General features: G+C 37.3%; 1 protein-coding gene across 30 annotated transcripts in view; it reads left to right on the plus strand.

Annotated features, from left to right (window-relative positions):
• LOC129793468 (titin) overlaps positions 1-25817 on the plus strand; it is a 165947-nt gene that overhangs the window by 7862 nt on the left and 132268 nt on the right. For 28 of the 30 annotated variants that reach the window (XM_055833524.1, XM_055833529.1, XM_055833532.1 and 25 more), the window contains exons 5-18: positions 567-1214; positions 1532-1896; positions 1958-2352; positions 3373-3568; positions 3819-4250; positions 17034-17156; positions 17914-18399; positions 18946-19767; positions 19839-20186; positions 20701-20877; positions 20986-21741; positions 23188-23379; positions 23628-24567; positions 24803-24963. In XM_055833524.1, the coding sequence (XP_055689499.1) occupies positions 567-1214; positions 1532-1896; positions 1958-2352; positions 3373-3568; positions 3819-4250; positions 17034-17156; positions 17914-18399; positions 18946-19767; positions 19839-20186; positions 20701-20877; positions 20986-21741; positions 23188-23379; positions 23628-24567; positions 24803-24963 (6041 nt within the window). Of the gene's footprint in view, positions 1-566; positions 1215-1531; positions 1897-1957; positions 2353-3372; positions 3569-3818; positions 4251-5958; positions 6573-17033; positions 17157-17913; positions 18400-18945; positions 19768-19838; positions 20187-20700; positions 20878-20985; positions 21742-23187; positions 23380-23627; positions 24568-24802; positions 24964-25817 lie in introns of those variants that run through there. The other 2 variants (XM_055833505.1, XM_055833513.1) reach the window with 2 other exon arrangements.

A 25817-nucleotide genomic window follows, 5' to 3' on the forward strand; every position in this document is an offset into this window, starting at 1 on the left:
CACACATATCACAACATTCCTCAGCCTACCTCCACCTACACCGTACATTGTATTTTTGTGCGTTTACGTGAAAGAAACTTTCTTCGCACAATTATTTGAATTTTATTTATAACTTCCAGCAAAGTTATTTACTAAAAACACGATCTCTGAAATTTTCTTCTCTTTTTATGCCCGCCTCTAGGAAAATGATGCGATAAATTAAATTGTTGTTTGCAAAAAAAAAACAACGATCTTTTTATTAATAAAATCATTAGCAACAATAACATTTCTTCATGCAGAGCATCAGCATAAATAAAGTAATTTTATTGAAGAAGACAATGTCATTGGAGAAAAGACTCACATTGGACTACATTTCCGGTTCTTTGGGGCGTGTGTGTGTGCGTGGAAAATGCAGAGAGATTATGCGAAGAACATTTATTCAATTGAATATCTCTTGGGAGGAAATTAAATATGTTTGCTTTTAATGTTTAATGTTTCAAAGCACTTTAGAGATCACTCCTCTCTCTCTGTCTGTGAATTTCCTGCCCTAATAAAATTTATGCTCTTTGGGTGCTTTTTATCGACAGGAAAGACATTAATTGCTGACTTGGGGAAGATCACATGGAGTCCCAACTTGGACTTTGTCAAGTCGCCAGATCTCATGGATGCACTGGAGTCCATTAAGAGGATGCTGAATGAGGTGGAGAAGCGTCAAACGGAAGTTGCCAGTGCGTGGATTGAACTTGAGGCCAGTATGGAGATTGCCAGGGAATTGGGAGCTCTCGAGGAGGGTGTAGCTTCGGTGATTAATTGGATTCTCACAACAGCCGAATCACTGCTGAATGCCCAAAAGAAGATCGGCTATGACGTTCAAACATCCGAGGAGCTGCGGAAGAAGCACGATCAGCTGGAGATGCAGTGTTTGGACACTTATGGACGCTATGCGGAACTTCTGCACAAAATTGAGAATTCCTCCGTGCCCAGGGATACCTTTATGCACAAGGATTTAATGTCCAAGAAGGACTTTATGGATTTTGTGTGCCGCAGCTTTGCAACACGCCTCGAAAGACGCCGGAATATCTTGATAACTGCCCTGCGGTTCTTTCGTCTTGTGTCTGAATATTTCGATAAGACCAGCGAAGTATTTGAGACAATGATTATGAGGAATCGTCTGGATGACTTTGAAATGGCTCCCATGAATCTTCAGAAGCTCAAGGAAAGTCAACAGGAATTAGGTACGCTAAGGTTGCCATTTTCTTGGTGATAAACTCAAGCTCTAATACGTCATTTTGTTGCTAACTAACTGAAGCTAAGTCGCCATTTTTTTATAATAGTATTTTTGGCTTTAGTTGGTCATTTTTTCACTCCTTGACGCCATTTTGAAATGACTTTATTCTGATCTACTTTGACGCCATTTTGAGACATTTAATTCAATTTTTTAGACATTTATGCCATTTTAAAAATCTTTAAGAATTTTATGAATTTAAAGCAAAATAACGTTTTTTCAACGTTTAATGATTCTTCTTTCTTTCCCACAAAATCAATTTTTTAGAAACAGTTGAAAAAGAATTGATAAGAGAAGGAGAAAAACTCAGCGATATGCTCGCTATGCCTATTAAGGATGCTCTAGGATGTGACGTGGGGATTGACTACAGCGAGGATATTGTCAATATTCGCGATATTCTCGATGCTAGCATAGCTCGTAGGAATATCTTCATCGACAGCGTGGAATTGCAGAAGCTAACGCTGGAACAGGTAGCCCTCATTCATTCCTACGAGACTGATGCTGCAGTGGCTGTAAAGTGGATGGAGGATCTCTACAGTGTCATGATAAAGCTGCACTCTCACGTGGGATCAAACATGTATGAGATTCAGACGCAAAAAGAGGAGCTCCAAGCCTTCCAGGAGACTGCAAAGGTGAGATTGATGCTTGATCTGTTATTTTTTTTGGAAGCTAATTCATGTTTTTCTGGAATAGAGCATCTATGGCTACGGATGCCAGCTCCTGGAAGCATCCTTGACGCTGAGGCAGTCGTGCAAATTCGATGTAACCACAAATGCAGCCATGTTGGTGCAGTTGCAGCGTGCCTGGAGCAATCTCCAAACAGTCAGTCAGGAGCAAATGACGCGTTTGCGGGTCTCAGCGGTCTTTCATCGAAGTGTGGAGGATCACTGCCAGAAGCTGAAAGAGCTGCGAACGGCTGTGGAGACAACGAGTGACATCGATGACCCAGATCGACGGCGGGCACGTCTCAGGAAGTATCTCGCGTGTCGGGAGAGACTTCTCGTGGAAGTGGGCCGAATGGTGCGTCTTGGGAGATTACTGCGAACACGCCTCAAGGAAGCCTTCATCTTGGACGACAAAGCCGATGGGTGAGTTGAACAGAATATTTTATTTAATTTGTCGGACGATTTACACTCAATTGGCACGAAGAGCCTCACCGCGCATAATTTATTCTCACCAAGGCGTGCATTATGCTCTCAATGCGACAAGGTGGATATAAAATTTACACTGTGCAGCTAAAATTACCACGAATTTTTCATTTTTATATTTAAAAGTAATTTTCTTAAATTAACATCCGGAATGCGCCTAAAAGTAAGCACAATTGAGCAATTTGAAAGGAAAAAATGGAATTTTTTTTTAAATAATTTATAGCGTTTATAGCTTAAAAAGTTTTTTTTAAATGGTTTCATTTAAATGAAAGTAAAATTATTTTCAATAGAATTTCTTCTAGAATTTTTTTTTCTCAATTCCCTAATAGAATTTGAAGGAAAGAAATTTTTCAAAAAAAAAAATCTATTTTGCCCAAAATAGAAATGAGTGTTCTATTGTACACCAAATCGTCAAATTGATCCACTTTGTGGCTGAAGAAGAGTGTCCACCTCTAAAATAACCATTTGAGAATGACGAGAAAAAAATCACCGCGTGGGTGGACGAAGTGGCATCAATCGTTTAGAGGAGAGACGACGTATAGCTTTGCAGTCCAGTATAATGTCGTGATTTGTACCTGCCGCACACGGGTCCGCCGTTGCTGAGAGAAGCTCGTGTTCTCATACAATCCCACATGTGGCTTTGTGTATTAAATTAACAGAGCATTTATTAGTTTTTTGCCTTAATTTTATTATCCCCGCGCAAGAAGAAAAAGCATAATTGCTGTGCGTCTGGCTCAATGCCTGTTCGTGCCTCTCGTCTGATTTTCTAATTTCATTTTATTTCAATTTAAAGACTGTCGCTTCGTGCCAATAATAATGTTTTAGCACGTTCGTTTTGTTCCTCCCCGAATTTGCTGACATATTTTCTTCTCCCGGCATTTCTCTCGTGGTGCAAATGTGTGCCGATTCGCGAGTGCGGAGAAAATGAGCAAAAACTGATTGTGGTGGACATTTTTCTAGGGTGTCGTCATCGGGAGAAAATACAAATACAGTGATGGCGTCTGATAATGCCATTGCATGCGAAGCCATCTCGGAGAAGCTCAATACCGTCGCCACGGTGGCTGAGGCACTTGATGGCGTTCTGAGGGATACTCAGCACGGATTGGAGGTCATTGAGACGACGGTGGCTGAGAAGAAGGGCGAAAATGGAGTGGAAGTGAGTTGATTTGTGTTTAAAATTTAAATTTAGCGCCTTTTTGCACGCCATCTAGTTTGTAAATCTTAAGAGAAAGGCGCCATCTGTTGGAGCTTTTATTTTTCCTATTAATCTGTTTCTTTTAGGCACATTATTTCTATGATTTAAAGTCGATTTGAATTGTTTTCCATCTGTGTTATTCAAATTTAATTAATCTAAAATTTAAAAGCATTTCAACATGTTTTAAATGAATTTTTAATTTTCCTTCCAGGACTGGAACTCAAGCCTAAAGTCATCAAAATCCTCCACTGAAGACGAATCATTCATAACAGCTTCAGACTGCACGTGGACAGCACAATCACGCTCATCCTCTTACCACACAGCATCAGAATGTCGTGCATCTCCGTGGTGGGATTCAGAGAAGAATTCTCTCGATATTGCCGATGTTTCGGACATTGAGGCAGACATTCCATCGCATAAGCTGCACGGTTTATCCTCAAATTCAGCTTCATTCGATGAGTCCGAAAGGAGCTTCCTGTCACCAGCAAATGCCTCCCCACTCTATCCTGCTGAGCAAAGTGACTCAGATGATACGCGGAAGAAGCCAATGAGTCGCGGAAGAAATTCCCCAGATTCGGAAGTTCTTCTCACAGATGGGAAACCCGCCCTGCCACGGCGGAAGGATGCCGATGGGGTGGAGAAGGTGAGGAGTGAGGCTAATCCGAATGATTTCTTGACATGGAATGGCTACTATCAGAGCTTTATAACCAAGCAAACCATCAAGGGATGCTTCTGAGTGCCCGCGCGCTCCTCCGCCACTTTCTAACGCATTTCATTCAAAAAATAAAATAAGAAAAAAAAAGAAAATTATTAATTTTTCCAAAAGAGAGAGACTTTCTCTTGCGGAATCATCTTACAAACTTTTTTTTCTATACTTCATTTTCCACGTAATTTATTTTGCAAAATATTATATTTTATTATTTAATTTATATATATTGGAGTTATTTAGCATGCATAAGATTGTTTTTTTTTCATTTTCATTATCAAAACAGCCAAAGAGGACGAGAAAGATGAAAAAATATCTCTTTGGTCTATCTGGTTAACTTATATGATAATTATTGTTTTTCTCTTGTTTTTTTTTCTAAATAAATTAATAGCAATAAAAATTCATTAGCCATAACAACTACTGATTGCTTTATTTGCGGCCTTCCATCTCTTATGTCATTTACCAGAGCGAGATGTTTTGCATTTAATTCATCATCAATGAAATGTTTTCTCTCATCTTCGGGAATTTCTCTTGTCGGCAATTTTTGTCGCATAGTGTAGTTTATTAGGAAAATTAATTGGATTGGATGAAGTCAGAATTCCATAAAAGCTTCTGGGAGCTTTTTATTTGGAAGGTTGGAAGTCAGTTTTAGTTCTGGAGATATTTGGTAAATTGTCCTTGGAGGTGAAAGTTAAATTTTAGCAATTTACAACGATCGACAAGTTTTCGAACATTCAGTTAAATGTTTCAGTTTTCTTATAATTAATTCCTTCTAATTTCAATTTAAAAATTGATTACCGATTTAATTTTTAAATTTATATAATAAATAAATTAATTAATTTATAAAATAATTTCATTAAATTAAGATTAACGAACAAAAAACCGCAATTCATCATTTTACCCCAGAGTTGGGGCAAAACAGTTAAAGTGCGAGGGTTTGGAAAATGGGCTGAAAATACATTTTCCCGTTGAGATAGAAAGAAATCGTCTGAGACAAAGTTGTAGCTCGGAAATTTTCCTGTAGGGATCGTCATGGGAAAACTCAAATATTTCCACGGAACTCAAGAAAAATTATCTCCCAAAAAAACTCACCATTTTACCCCAGGTTCCCCTAATTCTTCGTTTGAAGAACTCCTTCGTTCGATTTTAAACAAATCAGACTCAATTGAGAGTTCTTGAAAAAAAATCTGTACAAAAACCACAAATTTTCAATTTTCTGTTCAATCAAAAATACTTAATAAAGAAGAATAAACAATTAAGATTCTAAAAATCTTCTAATAAGAACTTCAATATCTCGTGATCTGAATGAATATTTCGCAATCTTTCCTTCCACTTCCGAAGCTTTAATTTTTAATTTAAAAATTCAACGAAGCGTGCGTAATTTTTATGAATCTTTGGGCATCATCACTGCCCTAATCTGATCTTGATCTTCATCGGGTGAGCCAGCAGACGCTGCGCGCAGGTATTAATGGCCCGCCGATGGAAGGTTGTTGCAATGTTCGCGATTCTGTGTTTTTGTGAATTGATTCAATATAAATTTCCTCTGTGTGCCCGGCTTTTTGAGCGAACGTTGAATGTGTGCGGGAGCGCCAAGTTGCTCCGTGAGCTCTGCCAGCAACTTCTTCACAAATTTTCTCGATCCGCCAGTTCTTGAAGTGATCGCGAGTGCTGAGGTCGTCTGGGGTGTGCGCGAGGTCTATGGATTAACATTAAATTCCTCTGCTTGTGTTTCTCATCTCTCAAAGTTTTTTTTTTTGTTGTTTGAAAAAATATTAATTTCTCTCCTCGCGGATCTCTCGGGGGGTGATTGGCACAAAAAAAAACGAAAGAAATTGTATTTTTGGATAAAATTGCTTCAAGTGCTCCACATAAATGGGCAGAATGTGTTGCTTCCCGGAAAGATAAGCTATTACACCACAATATTGCTTCAAGTATCTCTTTCGGGAGCTTCTCTGGAATTATTTACATTCTGTACCATATTCTATGTAAAAAAAAAGTGTGAAGATTAAATGTTCATTCGAAGAATGTTTTCTATGTGATCAACTGGATAAAAGTTTTGCAAATCTTTGTGTATCATTTTGGCTCATTTTTCTTCATCTGAGTGATTTTTTTGTGCGTACAAAGTGAGGAATAAAAAAAATGGATTCAGATGCAGCATTGGAGGCCTTTGGGTACCACTCCACCCTCTCTGGAACCACCACAATCAGCACAATCGTCCTCCACAGTGACCCAGTGAAGCTCGTCGTGGCACTACTACAAGTAAGAACTCCCAAAAAAAGAATTCAAAAATCTTTCCCAAAAAAAAAGTAATTTGTCGCACAGAGATTTTCCGGAATTTCCCAAGAAAAGCACAAATTTTGAATGGCTCGCTGAAATGCCAGTGAAAGTTTAAAAGGTCAACCGATTGCACGGCGCATGGAAGGCAATCAAAGAAGTGCTCAATTGAAGGCATTCCATTACATTGGCTTCTTGTGCCCGATTATCGCTCGCGATAGTCCTCAACACTTCTTTGCTCTTAAAGCGATATGGTTGGAGTCAAAAGAGAAATTACATGGGGCACATGCAAGCTCACACAATTTAATGCCAAACAGATGGGGATCCAAACTCTTTTTTTTCTCCTTCTTCTTCTTCGGGGGGCCATATGGATTTACAAAAGTCTCTCCCGAAATTTTCATTCTAAAATCTTTTTCTAACTGGGTCAGTGGTTATTGGAAATTCTTAATTTTTAGATCAATTTATTAATACAAAAAAAATATATATATTTAATTTCATTAAGAAAAGCTCTCGTAGGACTATTTAGCATATTTCTCTACAACAACATTGATTCAATTATTCGAATTTTTCTCTTTTAATTAAAATTCTTGCTATTCTTCAGTATAATTCTTAAAATCTCGTAAGATTTTACGATTAATCCCACAGAATCATGAACTTTAAACTCTTTAGAAGATACAAATCCAGATTTTTAACGGAAATTCCTGCCTGAGAAGATTTCTGATTTTTTTAAATGTTATCAACAAAAGAATCTCATCGTGAGGTTCACCTTAAGGTTTAAGATTTTAGCACCATTATATACCTTTCGTTTGGCGCTTTGAATTGTTGCTCCGCGACGTGACATCACCTTTACAACTCGCCAGGGTCATTTAGCACATCTTCTCATGCACAGTGTGTGTCACCTGGCAAATGATCCGGCAATTATGTGCCATACTGCCCATGTGCACAGCCACACACTCATTGACTGTCGCGGTATGCAAATTTTTTACTACATTTGTCGCATATTCGGGGTGTGAGAACAAACTCATTAAGAAATCCTTCCTCTATACGAGTTGAAAATTAAATATTTATTCGCTCAATATTCACTCAATCAGTGGGCCAAACTCTCGGTATGGAGGATTTGCGTTCGCTTTTTCGGCCTTACGCAACACCCCATCGTTGATCTCTGATGGCGTTCTATATGCCCATTGAGTTTGCAATGAAAGAAGATGAGCTTGAGGAAACATATATATGTACATATGTAGGTACATACAATGCCTATAGATACCTACAAAGTTTATAAGTGAAGTTTAATGGTCTTCTTCTTTACCGTGCGTGTGGCTAAAGAATATATACAACGTATACAACATGTAGCATAGCATAATATTCCTTCCTGCAAAACCTCCCAAATAATCTCTAAGAAAAAAAGAGTGCGCCCGCGAGGGATTTTCATTATGTACATAACTATATGTATGCCCAAGTGCGAGCCTTTATGCGAGAGAGTGAGAGATTGGGGAGCACATATGCTAAATGGAAAGTAAATTCACAGTTGATGAGTACAAACATTCATGACGTAGCCTTAGAAATCTAATTTTAAATCGCGCCTCATGCACATAAACATTCTGTTCAAGCACATTCGGCAATTTTCTTGCTCTTTACTCTTTTCTTTTTTTGATGTATCGAGCAAAAAGTGGGCCTAACATATCACAAAACTCACTCCATATCCTTTTCCAACAACCACAGCGCATGGAGTTACCCAAAGAGCGAATATCTTCAATGTTAGTGTTCTGTTCTAAATTTACCACAATTTCTCTTACTCATCAAGAATATTTTTTGCTGTATGGCTTTACAGGGAAGATGGTAGCAGTTTTGGGTTCATAATTTTCTTCTCACTTGTTAAACGTTGAAAGGGGTTGATTATTATGGTTCTCTTGAAAGGATCAGAGGTTCCCTCATTCAGACTTTAGTATTTATTCTTAATTTTGGAATAACCCATTTTTTATAGAAATATTAATGAAAATATGAGGAAAATCAATCAGTATCTTGTATTCTGTTGTATAGAGGAGACTGGGGTATATTTGAGTGATTTAAAAATATGTACAGTCAATTATAAAAAGAAAAAAATTCCATTCAATTAAAATTATTTAAAGAATAAAAAATATTTTTTTAATTATTTAAGGTCCTGAATAAGTCTTTATCAGAAACGAGACTACAAGTAAAAATTAATTAAAGAAACAAAACGTGAGATTTTAGTCCAGAACTTCCTCCATTTCAATGATTTCAATAAACATTCTTACAAAAAACATTAAATCTACCAAGAATATTATAAAACAATTTCCTAAATTCATAAAATGAAGACTTATTGACTCTTAAAACTAAGGCTAAAGCTGTTTCCAATCCACCCCCACACTATATAAATAAAATATAAATTTATTAAGCCTTAGGAAAGGCAAACTTCTTGCTAAAACCCCTGAGAGAGGAAGAAAATCCCATAAATTAATTTGCGAATCCTAAAAATCCCACACAAAATTGCAAATTCTCAACTAATTCGTCTGTAGAATTTACACCAGACCAATCCCAAAGACATTAATTCTTTTTTTTCATCTTAACTCCTAAAGGCTTAAAATTTATGAAGCAAGAGAAAATATCTCTCATGTGGATGAATTAATTTCGCACAGGAAGAGTCATATAAAAAAAGTTCCCTAATGGGTAAGTGAAAAGAAATTAAAAACTCTGTATGAGTGCATCGGCGAGCATTTCTTTTCTTTTAAATGGGGAACGCGCGAATTAATTGTGGCTGGCGAGCCAACACCATAGAGTTGGAAGAAGATTAGAGAAGCGATGCAAAATTTATATTTAACCGTTGATGCAAGTAATAATATTCAATTTTCTCTCCTCTTTTGCAAAGAAGTTTTATAAAGGGAAATGCATTTTGCTCGTTCACGTAAAAATGGCTAATACGGCACGAGGGAGAAATATAAAACTGTTGGCGCTTCTTTTTTTTACCACGCAAGAGGAAGTCATTGCAATAAATTGACGTTTACATATTTGAGAATTATGCTGTTTTATGTTCACATGTGAATGCTCTAGAGCTGTGACCTTTTGCACATTTTAATTTGAGTTGGAGGAAAATGAAGAAAATCCTTCTCAACATGATCTTGTGAGACAACTTCTTGCTCTTTAAATCTTCATAGAGATTAAGAAAATCTCCCATCTACAGAGTTTTTTCTTCCACAGTTCTCGTTGGCTTCCATAGCGCTTAAATTAAAATAGATTTGGAGACCATACCAAGAATTTGATCAAATATTGGGCCATATTTGAGGCACTTATTTGAGTCAGTTTAAAAATTACAGAATTCTCAAAATTAAATTAAAAAATTAATGGAATATTAACTAAAATATTTAATAAAACACATTGCTCAGTCAGTATTTCCTTTAATGGGCTATTTTTATACTCATCGTGCTTTCATTTGATTTTTCTTTTACTTTTTCTTGTCTCCACATGCAATACTTAGCGGAAGGATGGAATTTCTCACAGTCCATCTTAAGCCAATATACCTGCAAAAGGTGATTTGATGAGTTCGCAAGATTAACTGTATCCGACTAAACTCCTCAAGTCAGTGCCGATTGAGAGAGGTGGTCTGAAATGGTCATTAAATTGAATCAAATTGCACTATGATGGGGTTTATTGCAGGGGAATTCTTACGGTGGGTCATTAATGGTGTATAAAATAAAATTTAGTATGCTCTAGAAATGAGCGAAAATGGGAGTATTTTCCCTCTTTAAATTCCCATCTCTTTATTGGAACAATATAACACAAATCCAAATGATTCAATTAATTTACAAAAGCCGGCAAAACCATTTGGCTCTGCAAAGTAATTCTTCTCTCTCTTCTTGTTGTACAAATATTTACTTTAATTGCTCCACCATTTGAGTTTGAGGGGGCAAATTTATTAAGAAACGATGAAGAAAAAAAAAGTCTCATGGTACAAAAATGAGCGAAAAATTGAACATTTATTGATTGGCGGACTCTATAAGGTCGTTTTTTGCAGCTAAACTTCTCTTTTTTCGCGCGAAACTCTTAAAAGCATCACTAAACCAGATAAAACTGGATGTCAATAAAAATTGATTTCTTGAGGAATTTATTCTTTGGATATTTTTGATTTTTTTTTTGCAAAACGTTCCACTTCCCCAATTTCCCGCCTTATCTAGTCCAATATCTTCAATATCTTGCGTACTAAACCTGCTTTAAAAATTTACTAGAAATTCTTCTCTAAAAAAGCTCTAAAATTTTCTTGTTAGTATGAATTGTGTTTTGACTTGAAGGAGTTTATAAATTTAATGAAAATTTATGTAAATGTTTAGTTTTCAGCATACAAATATTTTGGGATTTATCCGCATGATTACGAAAAGTCACACAGAATTCTCATTTAATATGCAAGAACCTCACTGAAAGCGAAATGAATTTTTTGTCTTGGCGAATTTATCAACTTTTCAAGGCACGTCCGTGTATTTTGGATCTTTTACAGCTTCGGTGTCTTCAATGATATTTGATGGGAAGGCTGGAAAGCTTTTTTTTTTAAATCATTCATAAAATAAATTCATCTATAAAAAGATTTTCTTGTGAAGACTAAAAATTTCAAGGTGTGTCGAACTACACCCCCAAAATGAAAATTGTGGAGATAATTAAAATGAAAAATTGAAAAGCAATTTAGGAAAACTAGTAGCACATTTTGAAGTTCATTTGGATTGTAAAAATTAATTTCGTGGATTAATTTTCTTATTAGGCCGTTAAAAAAATTAGTAGAGTACAATTTAACGTCTAGCCAGGCCCCTATTTCTTTTTAAAATTATATAAAAGAAAAATCATTTTCTTTAAATTTTATCGTCTATCATTAGGGGGAACGAAAATAAATTTTAAGTTTTGACGTTTGAATAAAACCTTAAAAACAAACTGTATGACTAAAAAATTACTTTCTATTCACCAAACAATTGTTCCTTTTAATTCATAATGGGGTATAGCTCGACAAACCCAATATTTTACATTCACAATACTCAAAGTGCTCTCAAGAGCGTATTTCTCAACCGATTTTGATAAAATAGGATTCATTGAGATGATTTTTAAATTTTCTTCAACTGTCTTTAACATTCTAACTCTGTAGAATTATTCTAAATTACCTTAAAAAATGAAAAACTTTCAAAAATCGGAGCCATTTTGAAAAAAAAAAAAGAATTATTTCACAAATAGAATTGTAAAATACATACTGTGATGACATCTAGCGTCTAAATCTGATGTAGCGTTACATGATAGACAAGACAAGCAGTGTTGTGTAGCACCCTTTGGCGCAAATCCCATCTGCTATAAAAGATACAAAAATTATAATGTTAAACAGTAATGTCTTAATGAATATTTTAATTAATATTTATATTTATATATCTCGTGGGTAATTTAAATAATCGCATAATTGAATATTGCAACGGAAAGATTACAAGCTGTAGCAAAATACATATTGGTTATCATATTGAATAACTGACTGCGAGATTATCTGCCGACAACCAACTTTCTCTGTATCAAAATTCACTGACCAACATATTGTGTAGTGCACAGCGTACTGCTCGTGGATCTTCAAGAGGTGCTGTTATGCGATCTCAAAGGAAAGGAAAACATGCTGTGTAGCGCACACACCTCAAAGTCTGTTTATTCTCTATATGCTTGTTCATGATTGACTGACTTCTTGATTGTTCTAATTAAGTTCTTGCGCGCTGTATCGCGCGGTTCAGGGCACTTTCGCGCAGAGGCCCCTTTTCCTTTTTGCAGTTGGTATGACAATTAAATTTCCCGCATTTTGTGATTTTTTTGTGATCTTCCGCTTTGTATCCTCGCCGAGGGCGTGACTTCGTTAACATTCTTTGTGGTCAACTGCAGGTCATAAAATTCAATTTTCACTCTGCCAACGGGGTGTATAAAGAGACGAAGATGCAGAGTAGATCCACAGGAGTGTGTTTGTGTTAAGAAAGTATTTTTTTTCTTTCTTGAAAGAAGTTGCGCACACAGAGCCATGGCAAAAGAAGCCCGTTTTATGCTATATTATGGTTTAATCCCTCTGTGCTTCATAAAAGTTGTTGGGACCCTCGTGAGGCGGTAAATTTTATTGCAAATTCCGCTTTGACGCCTGCAAGTCGTAAGAAGGTTTTCTTCAGAGCGAAGAATTTATTCTTATACTTTGTCCAACACCATGAAAAAAAATCTCAATAAATTAATTTATATAAATCAGAAGAATAAAAAAATTATTCTCACTTTGATGCATTAAATCATCTCAATGCAAACAAAAGTTTAGGAGATAAATTTTCTTTTTAACAATCATGTTGCTGGCAATTCGTACATATTGCGCATGTTGCAGTTAATCAAAAATCCCCGCACCATGCTCTACTTCGGGTAGGCATTGTGTGTTGGGTTTTTTTGTGATTTATTGCACGTTATATGAAAAGAAAATCTCATGGGAAACTCTTTAAACATGACACGAAGAGATTGAATAGGCATGAAAATTGATTTGCCGGGCATTTTTCCCGACTCAATTTGTGCACCAGCACCGTTTGATGGATCATCTTACGCACATGCCGGAGATCTCTTCATGGGGCCTGCCTCGGATGCCTCTTTTACACACCAAATGATCTCGATTGGGGCATGAGCTCAGGCTCGCAAGATCACCCGATTATTGTGTGGTACATGCAACACATATGGGAGCCCACCATGCCATTTTGGAATGCTGGTGTGCAGATAATTTTTTTTCTTAACCGAATGTGCGAAATGTTTGTGCGTCGGAAACGCTTTCGCCAGACGCGTTTGTTTGCGTGAATTGGGGGTGGATGAAAAGTTTCTGGCCTCACTATTAGGGATAGAAGAAATTCTTTAAAAGATTAAAAGGACTTTACTCATATTGAAGCTTTCAATCATGGATAATATGAGTTTATAGAGAATTTAAGATAAGATTTCGAGCATGCAGGCAACTGAGAAGAAAAATTATTAGAAATAAAGAAACCACGCCCTTATTGAACTTCAGAACAAGTTATTTTCGTGCAAAGAGCATATGCTTCAATCGATGATTACCTGAAAATCTAACCCCTAAATTAAAGGACTTTATTTCGACACGCCCGAAGATAATGAACCATACTCCTGTGTTAAAAGATAGGAATATGGTTCATGATCTTCGGGCATGTCGATTTGTTTTGAGATCACGGAAAATATTGCTGATGTTCATTGCGCAAAGTTAGGATAAAGCATAAAACCCTCAGTGAGATCGAATAATGTTTGAATAAAATTTTTTAAGAAATTTAAAAAAAAAAAGATAACTTAAAAAAAAGAAACCACACTCTTTTATTTTTCTTTTCAACATGAAGCATATGCACATGTGCTTCAATCAAAGATTTTATTTAATTTTCTATCCATGAATTTAGTTAAGCTCAACAATGAAGCTTTAATGCATTTGCTTTATGAGCAGAAACACAAAATAATGTACATTGTACAATGTGGGCGTAGCTTTTGGACTTTGACAGCGAATCTTTTTTTTGTTGAAATTTCAGTAATTTTAGTAGAAGATTTAAAGATGAAAGAATTATTAGAACATCAAAATGACTGAACCCCTTTTTTGTTTAAATTTCTCTAAAGTTAAGTTTTGAACCAATCCTGAAGCATTCTATGCTACAAATCTGTTTAAAATAAAATTTATCTGTTTTAAGACGAATTTTCGAATTTTCTTCAAGTAAAAGGCCAGAAACTTTCCTGCTCACTCTCATCTTACTTTCTGGGGTACATGGCACAAAGTTGCGCGTCTTTCAAATCGGGTCACTCCTCGATTGCCGCATCGATGGTGCCGTATGAGGCCCATAACTATCGTTTTTCAAATATTTACACGACCACGTGGTATTTGCGGGCAGTTCCCTGCGGAAGCCGGTACCCATTCGTGTAGCAATTGCTGTGATTCAAAACATGTGGGCCGCAATTGTTGATCTTGCACAGATCGCGAGTAATTTGATCTATTTTTTTTCGCGTGCGTTCAAAATTTTTCTTCATGCTCGCATTTCAAAATTACTCTCTGCCAATCCCGCAAATTCACTGGCGCGTTGTGTATTTTGATAATTTGAACTATTTCCAACCTGTCTTGAGGCATATTTCAAATGCGGTGTGTGCACGGATATTGATTGATTGCACAACCGAATGGTATTTGCGCTGTGGTTTCATTAACGTGGGAAAATGAATTTTCTTCTGCAACATTTGCAACAAAATATGCAAAAAGGAATGAAAAGGAAAATAAGCATTTACCATAGAGGAAGAAATAGAAGATTAAGAAGGATTCTTGTGTGGGATTGAGCAGATCATGCGCAGGTACATTGCATATACAATGATTAGCTAGATTGAAGAGAACGCATGGATGCAAAAAAAAAGAAATATGAATAAGTAGAGAGAATTAAGAAGACCAGAAATGATGAATCACTTTTGAAAGGCGAGCAACTCGCTCTTGAGATCAACTTGGTGGAAGAAATACAACAACAAAAAAATCAACATAAACGTGCATGGTGTACGACAACAAATTGCAGATAGCGCATGGAACGGCGGTACGATGCAGTTATTATTATTAATTATCTTCCCCAACGAAAGGTAATTAAAATGCATTTGTAGTTCATAATGTTTTGCACAAAATTAGCCTTTTGCAGTTCTCTTTTGCCTTCTCTTGCCATGTGAATGGTCGCTTCGTATTACATGTACGGTTGATGGGCACTCACCTGGAACACCAACGATCTCCCGAAAAAAAAAAGACGATTCAATAAAAAAGCAAAAAAGCTTCTTCTTTAAGAAAATTAACCCCCATTCCCTGCCAATAAGACCCCCTTTTACATTTCTTGCGGTTCCACAATTTGTTTGGCGGGAAATTTGTCGTCATTCAGGTAATTGTATTTAAATTTAATGGGTCTCTCCTCATAATCTTGATTGGCTTTTTACGTAAAAGACGAAGATAAAAGCTCTTTCAACTGCAAAGTGCTGCGCCGGAACAAGAAAAAGGAGAGGCTAAATTTGCAAATTAACTCTCTCACAGACAATCCACCAACTGGAACGATTATGCTGCGAGTTCACGGGTTAACATTCTTTCTCTTTGCTTGTGCACACACCACATGTGCAGAGATGCAACCACGAATAAATACTTCTTCTCAACGTTTAATACAAAAGAATTGAAAGTGATAACGAAGTGATTTCTTTGAAATCTTTAATGATTCGATTTTTTTTATTAGTCTGGGGTTCAATGAGAATAGTTTAGGAAGTAGATTACGAGCTTAGATAGAGTATGGAAGCTTTCAAACACCCTAAAAGTTAAGACAGTTCAGATTTTTCATTTACAGGCGTCAAAAGAAATTATTTTCAGATTATGAAATTTAAAAAATTAAAAGATGAATTTTAAATGTTGAACGTGAGATTAAAAATGAAATGTGGGAAGGAACGTCAATCGTTAGAATAGGAATGACAAAAATTTGAAAAGAAACAGAAAAATTTAATGAAAAATGAAGAGAATTCTAAAAGAAAGATCAAACGGTTAGAGAAACATCGTAAAATATTGAAACAGGGTTAGAAATAATCATCAAAGTCTAAGAAAAAGGAACATTAAAACTAAGCAAGAAAAAAAAAACATTAAAAAAATGAAATGTCAAAGACATGAAAAGAAATGTTAAACGTTAGAATTTGACCAATAAATTTTCAATAAATTCTCATCGATTCCTTATGTCGTTTTTAAATTCAATTAAAACGATTTTTTAAATTAAAATAAAATTATAATTACATAATTTCTTTTCTTTAACACCCTTTTAAAAATAAATCTTAGGCTACTACCCTTTACGTTTAGTAATAAGTCAAAACATTCCACGTTTGAATGTAGGCGTAATATTTTGAGCTTTCTCAATCTTCAGACGTTTTTTTTTAGAATCTTCATCATTTCTTAAAAATCTAAATTTAAAAAAAAATTTTTAAACGAAAAAAAGAAGTTCGTACAATACCCTAATCAAATCTCTTCAAAAACTCTTTCAATAGAGCTTCTATTTGTGCACCCATCGTGTGAGTAAAAGAGCAAGTCTCTTAAATTGCCAACTTAAGTAAATACTTATTTGCGCAGAGACAACATTGCCTGGGGGCCTTTGCAATTTCTCCTTTATTATTGTTAAGGGGGAGTCAATGATCAGGTGGCAGCACACACAAGAGGTGCCTCCCTGTGGTGTTTGTATTCGATTTTTAACAAGAAATCCACCATCAATGGACAATGTGCGTACACACCCCGATTTTTTGCACTTTGTGCGTTTAGAAAGCGTTTAAGTGATGGATTTTATATTCAAAAGTGAGCGCGTGATAAAAGTAAAAATTGCATGCAATTTTCTTCACATTGTGATGGCATTTTTCCACATATTTTACTTTTGTACCTTTTTTTTGCAGAGTGGCGATCAGTTTCACATAAAAGTCGTTGAGGCAGAACCACGGCTGACATTTCTTGGCGGTGATCTCGATGAGGCTGTTCTATTGCAGCGGCAGCACGATGAGGTGCTCAGGAAATTGCAGGTAAAAACATAATGTTGGAGTTTGGGGCGATCGATATGCGAGGAATTTATCAGTGCGTTACTGATTGCACGATGGCGCGGGAGAAGGTGAAGATCGCTCACGTCTAACACTTTAAAGCCCACCAAAAGCCCTCTGCTGCTGTGCGGAGCTACACACAGCCCGGCGCATTATCACCTTATTAGTATGACGAGCAAGTGATTGCAGGGGGGAGATACAAATTATGTAGCTGCTAATGTGGTTCTCCAATGCGAGAGGTGGTGGATTGAATTTTGATCAGAAGAAAATCTGATCTCAATTTCTGTAACGGTCGTTAATTACATTTAATACACCCGATGTTGCAGAGGAGCTTAACATAATATCACAGCAATTTCACCATCTTGCGCATAGATTTTTCGAGTTTTATGCTCTCACAGTCAGAAAAGCACACATAGTTGCAATCTCTTCTCCTAAATCACTTTATGTACACACAAAGTTTAAGACAATGCGCAGGTAAATTAATATTTATGATGAAGATTATTGCGATCTTTATATGATCTTCTTTGATCTTCTTTCCTTCAGCACCCAAATAGCAAAAGATTAAGACATAAAAGAGGTTTTTCTTCTCTAATCAGAACTCATGGATTTATCTTTTTATTATAGTTTTGAGCTTCTCTGAACATTTGGGTCACACAATGGCCCACGGGCTTAAAGATTTTTTTCTATCAATTTATTGAGCAGCATAAGCTTCCAACTAAACCCATATTTTCTCTCCGTGTAGGACAATACAAATCCAGTGGATGAATTTTTGCGAAAAGTAGATGAGATGATTGAGACAAAACGCCCCCGTGCTGAGGTCCTACAGGCAATGGAGCAATCAATAAAGACCGTTTGGGACGATATGACCTCCCTGTTGCATCATAGAAAAATAATTGCAGACACAAATGCGAATTTTCACGAAAAAATGGGTGCCTGTAGGGGGAAAATGAGTGCCCTGGAGGAAGCCTGTCGTGACACAATGATCCCCATTGAGGTGGATCCCGTGGAGGAATTCCTGGCCAAGATCAAGGATCTCCGAACAGACGTCTTGGCTTCCGTTATGTCAGCCCTGCGTGAGGGGAACGAGCTCCTGGCGCATCTCAAGGAGATCGCCAAGGAAGGTAGCCTCGATTCACGTCCCGATCACATAAAACAGGATGCAGTGAAAGCAATTCTGCAAGTGGAGGTGTGGCTGGAAGACTTGCACGATCGGAGAAATGCTCTAGAGGTGAGTTTTTCTATTTATTTTTATGATTTTTATGCTACAAATAGATCAAGAAGAAAATTCCAAGAATTCTTTCAGAAGAGAGGATCGTGTTGGAAATTATGGTAACAACATTTAAATTTTTTTACGCAGAACGTTAGAAGGAAAAAATATCATAAGAACGTTAAGTTGCAAACAAAAATATTTCAAGAGAACGTGAAACATTTGACGAAATATTTCAGGAAATGGAGGAAAGGCGTGGGTGGAATGCAAGAAGTCACGAAAATGATTTGCAGAAAGTTTAACGATTCATTTAGCAAAGGTTTTCCCTTTCATAGAAAAGTCTTTAACTGTTAACGTATCATTTTCTTATTATTTTTCAAACTTTTCATAGTTGAACTCCTTAAATGACCGTTAACGTTTCAAATGCACAAAAATTCTGAAAAACGTAACGGTTTTTTTCGTAGGCGTCCTTTAAAAAAATAAATTATTGCTCATCTTTCATTAAGTGAATAAACTAAGGCACTTTAGCAAAACATTAATCTCTGTCTGTTGCTGTTTTTTTTTTAGATCGCGTGGCAAAGCCGGAAGTCGCAGTTGGAGCAATGCCTACAGCTGGCGGTGCTTGTGAAGGAATTGGAGGACATCGAGGCCATGCTGCACCGCCGTGAGAGCGATATGTCCATTGCATTCACCCTCGGTGACACAGAGAGCATTGTGGATCATTTGCTGCGGGAGTATGTTGGCCTCAAAGATGATGCCATGCTGTTGCGCGATCGTGCACTGAGGGCAGCAAAGGCCACGGAAGATCTCGTGCGATCGGATTGCTTTGCCGGCGATGAGGCGTGTGCCAGGGCCTATGCTGTGCTGGCACGCTGTACAGATTTCTTCGATGAGACAGATCGCCGCGAGAATTGGCTGCTGCAGGCGAAAGATTTCTTCCATCGCGCGGAAGCAGCTCTCGCCACATTGGATGCCATGGAGGCAGAGGTGACGAGGGCAAAGGTGTCATCGGAGGCACCGGAAGCAATTGCAGTGTACACACGACTGCTGGGTCGGCTGGCTGGGTTGATTGATGAGCCCGTGCAGATGGGCTACTGCCTAATGGACGACGTGGGTCGCACGCAACCCGAAGTGATGGGTGTGAAGCGCGTCGTGGAGGAGATGGAGAATCGAAAGATCTATTTAGAGCAAGTCTGCTCGATGAATAGCGAGAAGCACGTCACCATTTCCGAGCACATCAACACCTTCTTCCTCCACTACAATGAGATCCTCTCCTGGCTCGTGTCCACCGCGGAGGCAACACTCAAAAATCACAACACCTTCGGACGCAATCTCCCCACAGCTCATGAATTTCTCACAGCACATCACAAACTCCTCTCAGATCTTGAGGTTTGTCCAAAAGAATTGAATTATTTTCTAGAAGTGAAAATTAATTTTATTTCCACTTTTCTTTCTTGCAGGAAAAAGGCAGGGAAATTAATAAATTACTCACATCACTCGCTCCAATTCTCGAGGAAGTTGACGTGGATCAACGAAGAAGCATCGATGAGAAGGTGGGAGCACTGCGGAAGCACTGGACGGATGTGAAGAATATTACAGACGCCCGTGTGGATCTCGTCCTGCTGTACATTCAATTTCTCGATGAATCAGAGAGTCTCGCAAAGACATTCGATCAGATCGATGCGATCCTCAAAACGTCACCGAGTGAGGAGAATCTTCAGCGCATCCAAAAGGCTTGGACCGTCATACAGCCCGCATACACTGAGATTAAACTCACTGCCAGGAGGTTTATCGACGAGGCCTCAAAGGTGAGAATTATTTTACTATTTTTTATTTATGATTGACTTTGCTTTAAATTGAATGAAAACTACTCCGTTTAATTTTTTAAATGAGAAACTTAACCTTAAAATTCGTGGTTCATGTCTCTGCTGTCGGCCATTTTGTTTATTTTACGTTTTCTTCACATAAACTGCAAAGTGCAATTTCTCCTTTTCTTTTTGTTGGATTTTGGGGAAATGAAAGAAAATTTAATTCCCCATCAAACACATAAAAATCTGATATGTAGAATATGAAGAAACTTCTCAAACGACTCTAGAGAACTTTCTTGAAAGATTAATCGTCTTGTCTTCCAGCTAAGATGAAAATTGGCAATATATAGAAAATTAATTGAGAAATGAAAGTTCTTTTGAGGGGGCATTTGAATGGGGGAGAGAGAGAAAATGAGCATTTTGAGCGTCTCTAATATCTCTCACGCCGCCCGAGTTTGCGTCCGAATGGCTGGCTTTTCTCCAAAACGTCAATGATATTCTATTTATGTAACAGGTCGCGGACCCATATCTCGAAACAAAAAGTGCCTGCTCTCGAGTCGATGAGATTCTGAACGATTTCAGTTCGCGACAGTTTAGTATCACGGAAAGTTGGGAAAGTTGGACGCACAGCGTTACCATAAAGCGCGAAACGGAGCTCCTGTGGGAGAAGATAATGTCGGAAAATGTTCAAGTGAGTGCTCACGAAATTTTTCTTTATTAATTTTGCAATTTTTTTTAAAGATTCGTTTGAAAGCGGTTTGAATTTAAATAAATTTGATTTTTTTCATGGTTGGTGAAGACACTCAATGCAGCATCAAAGCTCGATGCTCAATTGTATCCTGTCCTGTCGTCAGCGTCGAATGATCCAGGTGATCTCAAGGGGTTCATTGCGGATCGCTTGACGGCGGTTTTGGGGGATATTGCAAAGGCAAAATGTGATCTTCAGGAACGCATCACGGCAACATCGTCGTTGGATGCAAAGGATGGCGGTACGACGGAGAAGTTGCAGCAAGTTATTGAGAATCTCACGTCGATCAAGGGGAAATTGGATCGTATTGCAAATGAATATGAGACGCTGGTGATCTCCATTGTGTCCTTCCTAGATGCCATAGTGACCACAAAGAGGCGCATTGAGGACTACTTTGCCACGCAAAAGGTCATCAATCGCGACAGTGCGGAACGCGTTGTGAGTGATCACGAAGCTTTCAGGGATAGCATTAAGGCTCAATTCCGATCGCTAATCTCACAAAGTGAAACCATCATTGAGCGCGTGCGCACGCAGGAACCGCCAGGAGCACGAGAGCATGACACGGATCGCATTATTACCCTCCTGGAGCACCTGCGTGGAACGTTTGAGTCACAAATTGAGACGAAGAGCAATGAATTGCGTGAACAGCAGCAATTGGGGCTGTTCAACAGGGAGCTAAAGGACATTCATGGTAATCTGGACGACATGACGAAGCAACTGGAGGAGACTGAGGGGCAAACGTGCGAAAATCTCGCAGCAATCTCCACGAAATCCATTGCATTCGAATATTTCGAGAGGACGATCGATGTGAGTATTAATTACCGCACAAGAAAATTTATTGGTCAGCGCACGATCATGGCGCGTGGGTGGCTTCCTCGCCATGTAAACATTATTGTCCCAGAAAAGTCGCGCGCTCGGGTGCTGTTTATTGAATCTTCATGACATGGTGGTGTAAAATTGAGGATGATTTAATGCGAAAAGACAACGATTAAATCTCTCAAATGTTAATATATTTTTAAAAAGAAAAAAAGACCGCTCAAAGCCACAGACACACGCTTCCAGTCACATTGAGCGGAGGGGTTTTCCTCCTTCATCGCTTTTTTTTTCCTCTTTTCTCCACCACAACTAAAAATACCATGGAAGTGAGTAAATTAAAAGCAGTGTAATTTTAGTTTTTTCTCAGACTTTTCTTCGTTTTTTTTCTTTGCTTCATTCGTTTCATTGGAAAAAGGAGAAAAGTGATTTTCCAAACGCCTACATTTAGAGTATTTTCAGCATCATCGCTTGCCGGTGCTATGTGTTCATTTTCCAACAAATGAGGACAAATATACCGCATTTTGCTGTGAAAGTTTTGAGAAAGAAATCTTGAAAAATATTTTTTTGTATGTTTAAAAAAAAATCGTGAAAATAATAGTTTTTCCATTAATACTGAGAAATTACAGTGAGGTCCCGCTTTAAACACTGATAGTTCGTATTCTGAACCAACATTTATTTGTTTATTTTTTTTTTAATACATATCTGAATTTGATTTGGTTAACTCAAGTTGTTTTAGAAGAGTTCAAGACATTTTGAAAAGCAGTTATGGAATTATTGAAAAATATATTTTTTTTAATTCCGGAAAATTTACAAAGTACTCCGGAAGCTATTAATATAGAGAGGTCATAGAAGTTTCAGAAGTAAATCCTTTTCATTATTTCCAAGCAAAGAAAAAATCCTTTAAAAGCATTCAGAAAATTTAAAACTTTCAGAATTTTCGGAAAAACAATTTTTTACGAACATTCCGAACAATTTTCCGGGAAATATTCAAATTTCACAAGAGAACGATTCTCAAAACATTCAAAGCAACCACCCACGTACAATATGATGTGCAATAACATTATTTTAGTTCTTTTTTTTTCACTAGAAAAATAAAAGACAAGAAAAATATCATAAAATCTCCCATAAATAGTTTTTTTTTCTTGTTCCATTTTAAACATTTTTTTCTCTCAATGCGCGAGCTTTACGCATCATTTTACAACCACAATTTCGCAAAAGAAATGAAAAAGGCAAGAAAATCTGGAATGAGAGTATTTTTCCGTTGAATTGCGTCCAAGAAGTGGTTTGCAAAATAATTAGGTGCGTCCTCGCGTCAAATGTGAAAATGTTTATTAAGTGGTGTACTCATGTATGACATGAGTCACATAAAATATGGATTAGTCGTATGAGAGAGGGAGCATCGCTAATTAATGGCAAATTTATTTTGCGAAATTGCAGCTTCTCGGAAAACGCATTGAGAATTTCCGACGTAGTGCCGAAAATATATCAACGACATATCCCAATACGAGGGCGTATGTGGAGGAAGAGGTGCGAAAGTTGCTGCAACGATGGGAAGAATTCTGTGAGAGATCACGAAAATCCAGGAGATCTCTCGATTTGTCCGTTGAGTACTTCAAATTGCTCGATGAGGTGAGTTAATTGATTTTTTTTTCATTTTTTTTTTAAAGAATTTGGCATAGAATCGCGTTCTTTCAATAGTTTAGTCAACAACTAATAAGAAAATTAAGAAAATTATCAACGCCTTTTCACTTTTCTCCATCATTGATGAATAAAACCTTTTTGTGCTCTTCTAATTTTAAACTCTTGTGATCCCTAATGAATTTATAGCTACCCACAGAGAGATCTCAAAAGAAAAAAAACCATTAAATCTTTTGCAGATTAACACCCAGTACCGAATACATTCAACATACTATGCGCATACGAGCAACACGGTCCCATTTGTCTCATCTATTGAGCAAGCCAATGACTTGGTCAACCAAATTGATGACTACATTGATCAAAATGAAGCCTCACAGCTGAATAAACTGAAGAAATTGTCTGAAATATCCATTGAGATCTACGGATTGGACAAAACTGTCACAATTTACACGGAAAATCTCTCACTTTTCCAATCATTTCTTAAACTGAAAGCCGATCTCAATGCAACAGTGGAGAAGCTGAAGGAGGAACAAATCCGCGAGAGAAGTGAGAAAGTTGAAAAGCTAAAAATTATTGAGGTGCAAACAACCCAAAGTATTGCTCCGATCTTTACGCAAACCCTCACAGATGCCACTATTCAGGAGGGTGAGCGTTTTACCTTTGATTGCGCTGTGACAGGAAGTCCAGAGCCTGCAATTGAATGGCTAAAGGATGGAATTTCCATTCAGAGCAATTCTGACTACAAAACAACCACCATTGATGGGTTGTGTTCGCTCTCAATTGAGGAAACTCTTGCCGAAGATTCAGCCACATTCACGTGCAGGGCAACAAACGCAGCTGGGAGTGCAGAAACAACCGCCAGGCTCACGGTTAAGGAGAATGTTGCTGAGGAGCCACTTGTTCCACCATCATTTGTTGAACTTCTCCAGCCTGGCTATGCCAAAGAGGGAGCGACATTTGAATTCCGCTGCAGGGCAGCAGGTTACCCTCTTCCGGTGGTTGAATGGTTTAAGAATGATGTGTGCATCGATCAATCGCCCGACTACATCATCACCTTCAACAATGGACTGGCTATTTTGAAGTTTGAGCATGTCTTCCTCGAGGATCAGGCTACATTCACGTGCAGAGCCACCAATACTTCGGGAATGGTGGAGACTTCGGCGAATTTATGTGTTGAACGTAAGTTTTCATGCAAAGAAATATTCTAAAGTTCTTAACCAAAGATAAGATAATTCTTTTACTAATTTAGAGTCCAAAAAATGCCTTGATAGTTAAGAAAATTCAAATTTTAACGACTGATTCACTTAACGAACAAAAGAATAAGAAAATAAATATCTCAAACGAATCCTCACTGTGAAAATTCAATTAACAGTTTTTTTCTTTAATTTTCTCATGAATTTTCTCTCCGTTTCAGCTCTTGAGCCAACAGAAGTTCCAGCTTTCAAAGTTTCTCTGTCAAATGTGATGGCTCGCGTGGGACAGAAGATAAAATTGGAATGCGAAGTCACCGGGATTCCGCGTCCTGAACTCTTCTGGACCCACAATGGCAAACCATTCACGGGTCGTGACTCAAAAGTGAGTAATCTTCCGTATTTCTCCTATAAATAATCTTTCATGCGCTACAAAGTTGCTAGAAATACATTAATTTTCTCATACAGTATGGTTTCGTATAACGGAATGAATTTATTATGAATATATTTAAAGAATTTCATTTTTTTATTGAATATTTATTTTTAAAAAAATTAAGGGCTTTATTAGTTGAATTAATGATTAAATATTTTATTGAATCAGAAGCAAAAAAAAACAAAGCTTCCGACTTAAAAAGACTTTAATAATAATTTTGAGGTTATAATTTCAAATTATGTTTAAAAATCATCCATTTTCTTCTAAGAAAAATGCGTCAACAGAGACAAAAACAAAAAGTAAAATAAATCTTTAACGAATAAACAATCACTGTTCGTTATATGGAGCACCACATGTTCATGCAGAAAATCTCAATTTTATTTTCAATGGCATAAAAATTGTAGCGTGAAAATCCTGGGTCGTTCTCCCAATTTTTCAGTCAATTCTGCGTGTGCCAATGTCCGTCGCCTCGCCAAAAATAGCTGAATGGCACCCATTGCATAGATTTGCCCTCCATTAATTTCCATCAAGATTAATTTAGTTGCAATGCAAAGGAATAAATTTTGTGACTTTAAAATATTTCAAAAACACCTCCGACGACATTTAGGCTCAATCCCGCGCGAGCAAGCGCAATATTTTCATCTCTTTGCTTGTGATTTTAACAACTTTTGTCCACTTGCCAAGTGTGACTTGTGGGCTGCATGGAAGTGCATCTCCATCGGCGCGAGGGTTATTTTTAAATTTAAACTCACGACGTGATCTCATTTTTTTGTGACGCTCACGCTGATCTTTCTCCCGCGCATCTT

Source organism: Lutzomyia longipalpis, chromosome 3 (genome assembly GCF_024334085.1).
Source record: "Lutzomyia longipalpis isolate SR_M1_2022 chromosome 3, ASM2433408v1".
Taxonomy (NCBI): Eukaryota; Metazoa; Arthropoda; class Insecta; order Diptera; family Psychodidae; genus Lutzomyia; species Lutzomyia longipalpis.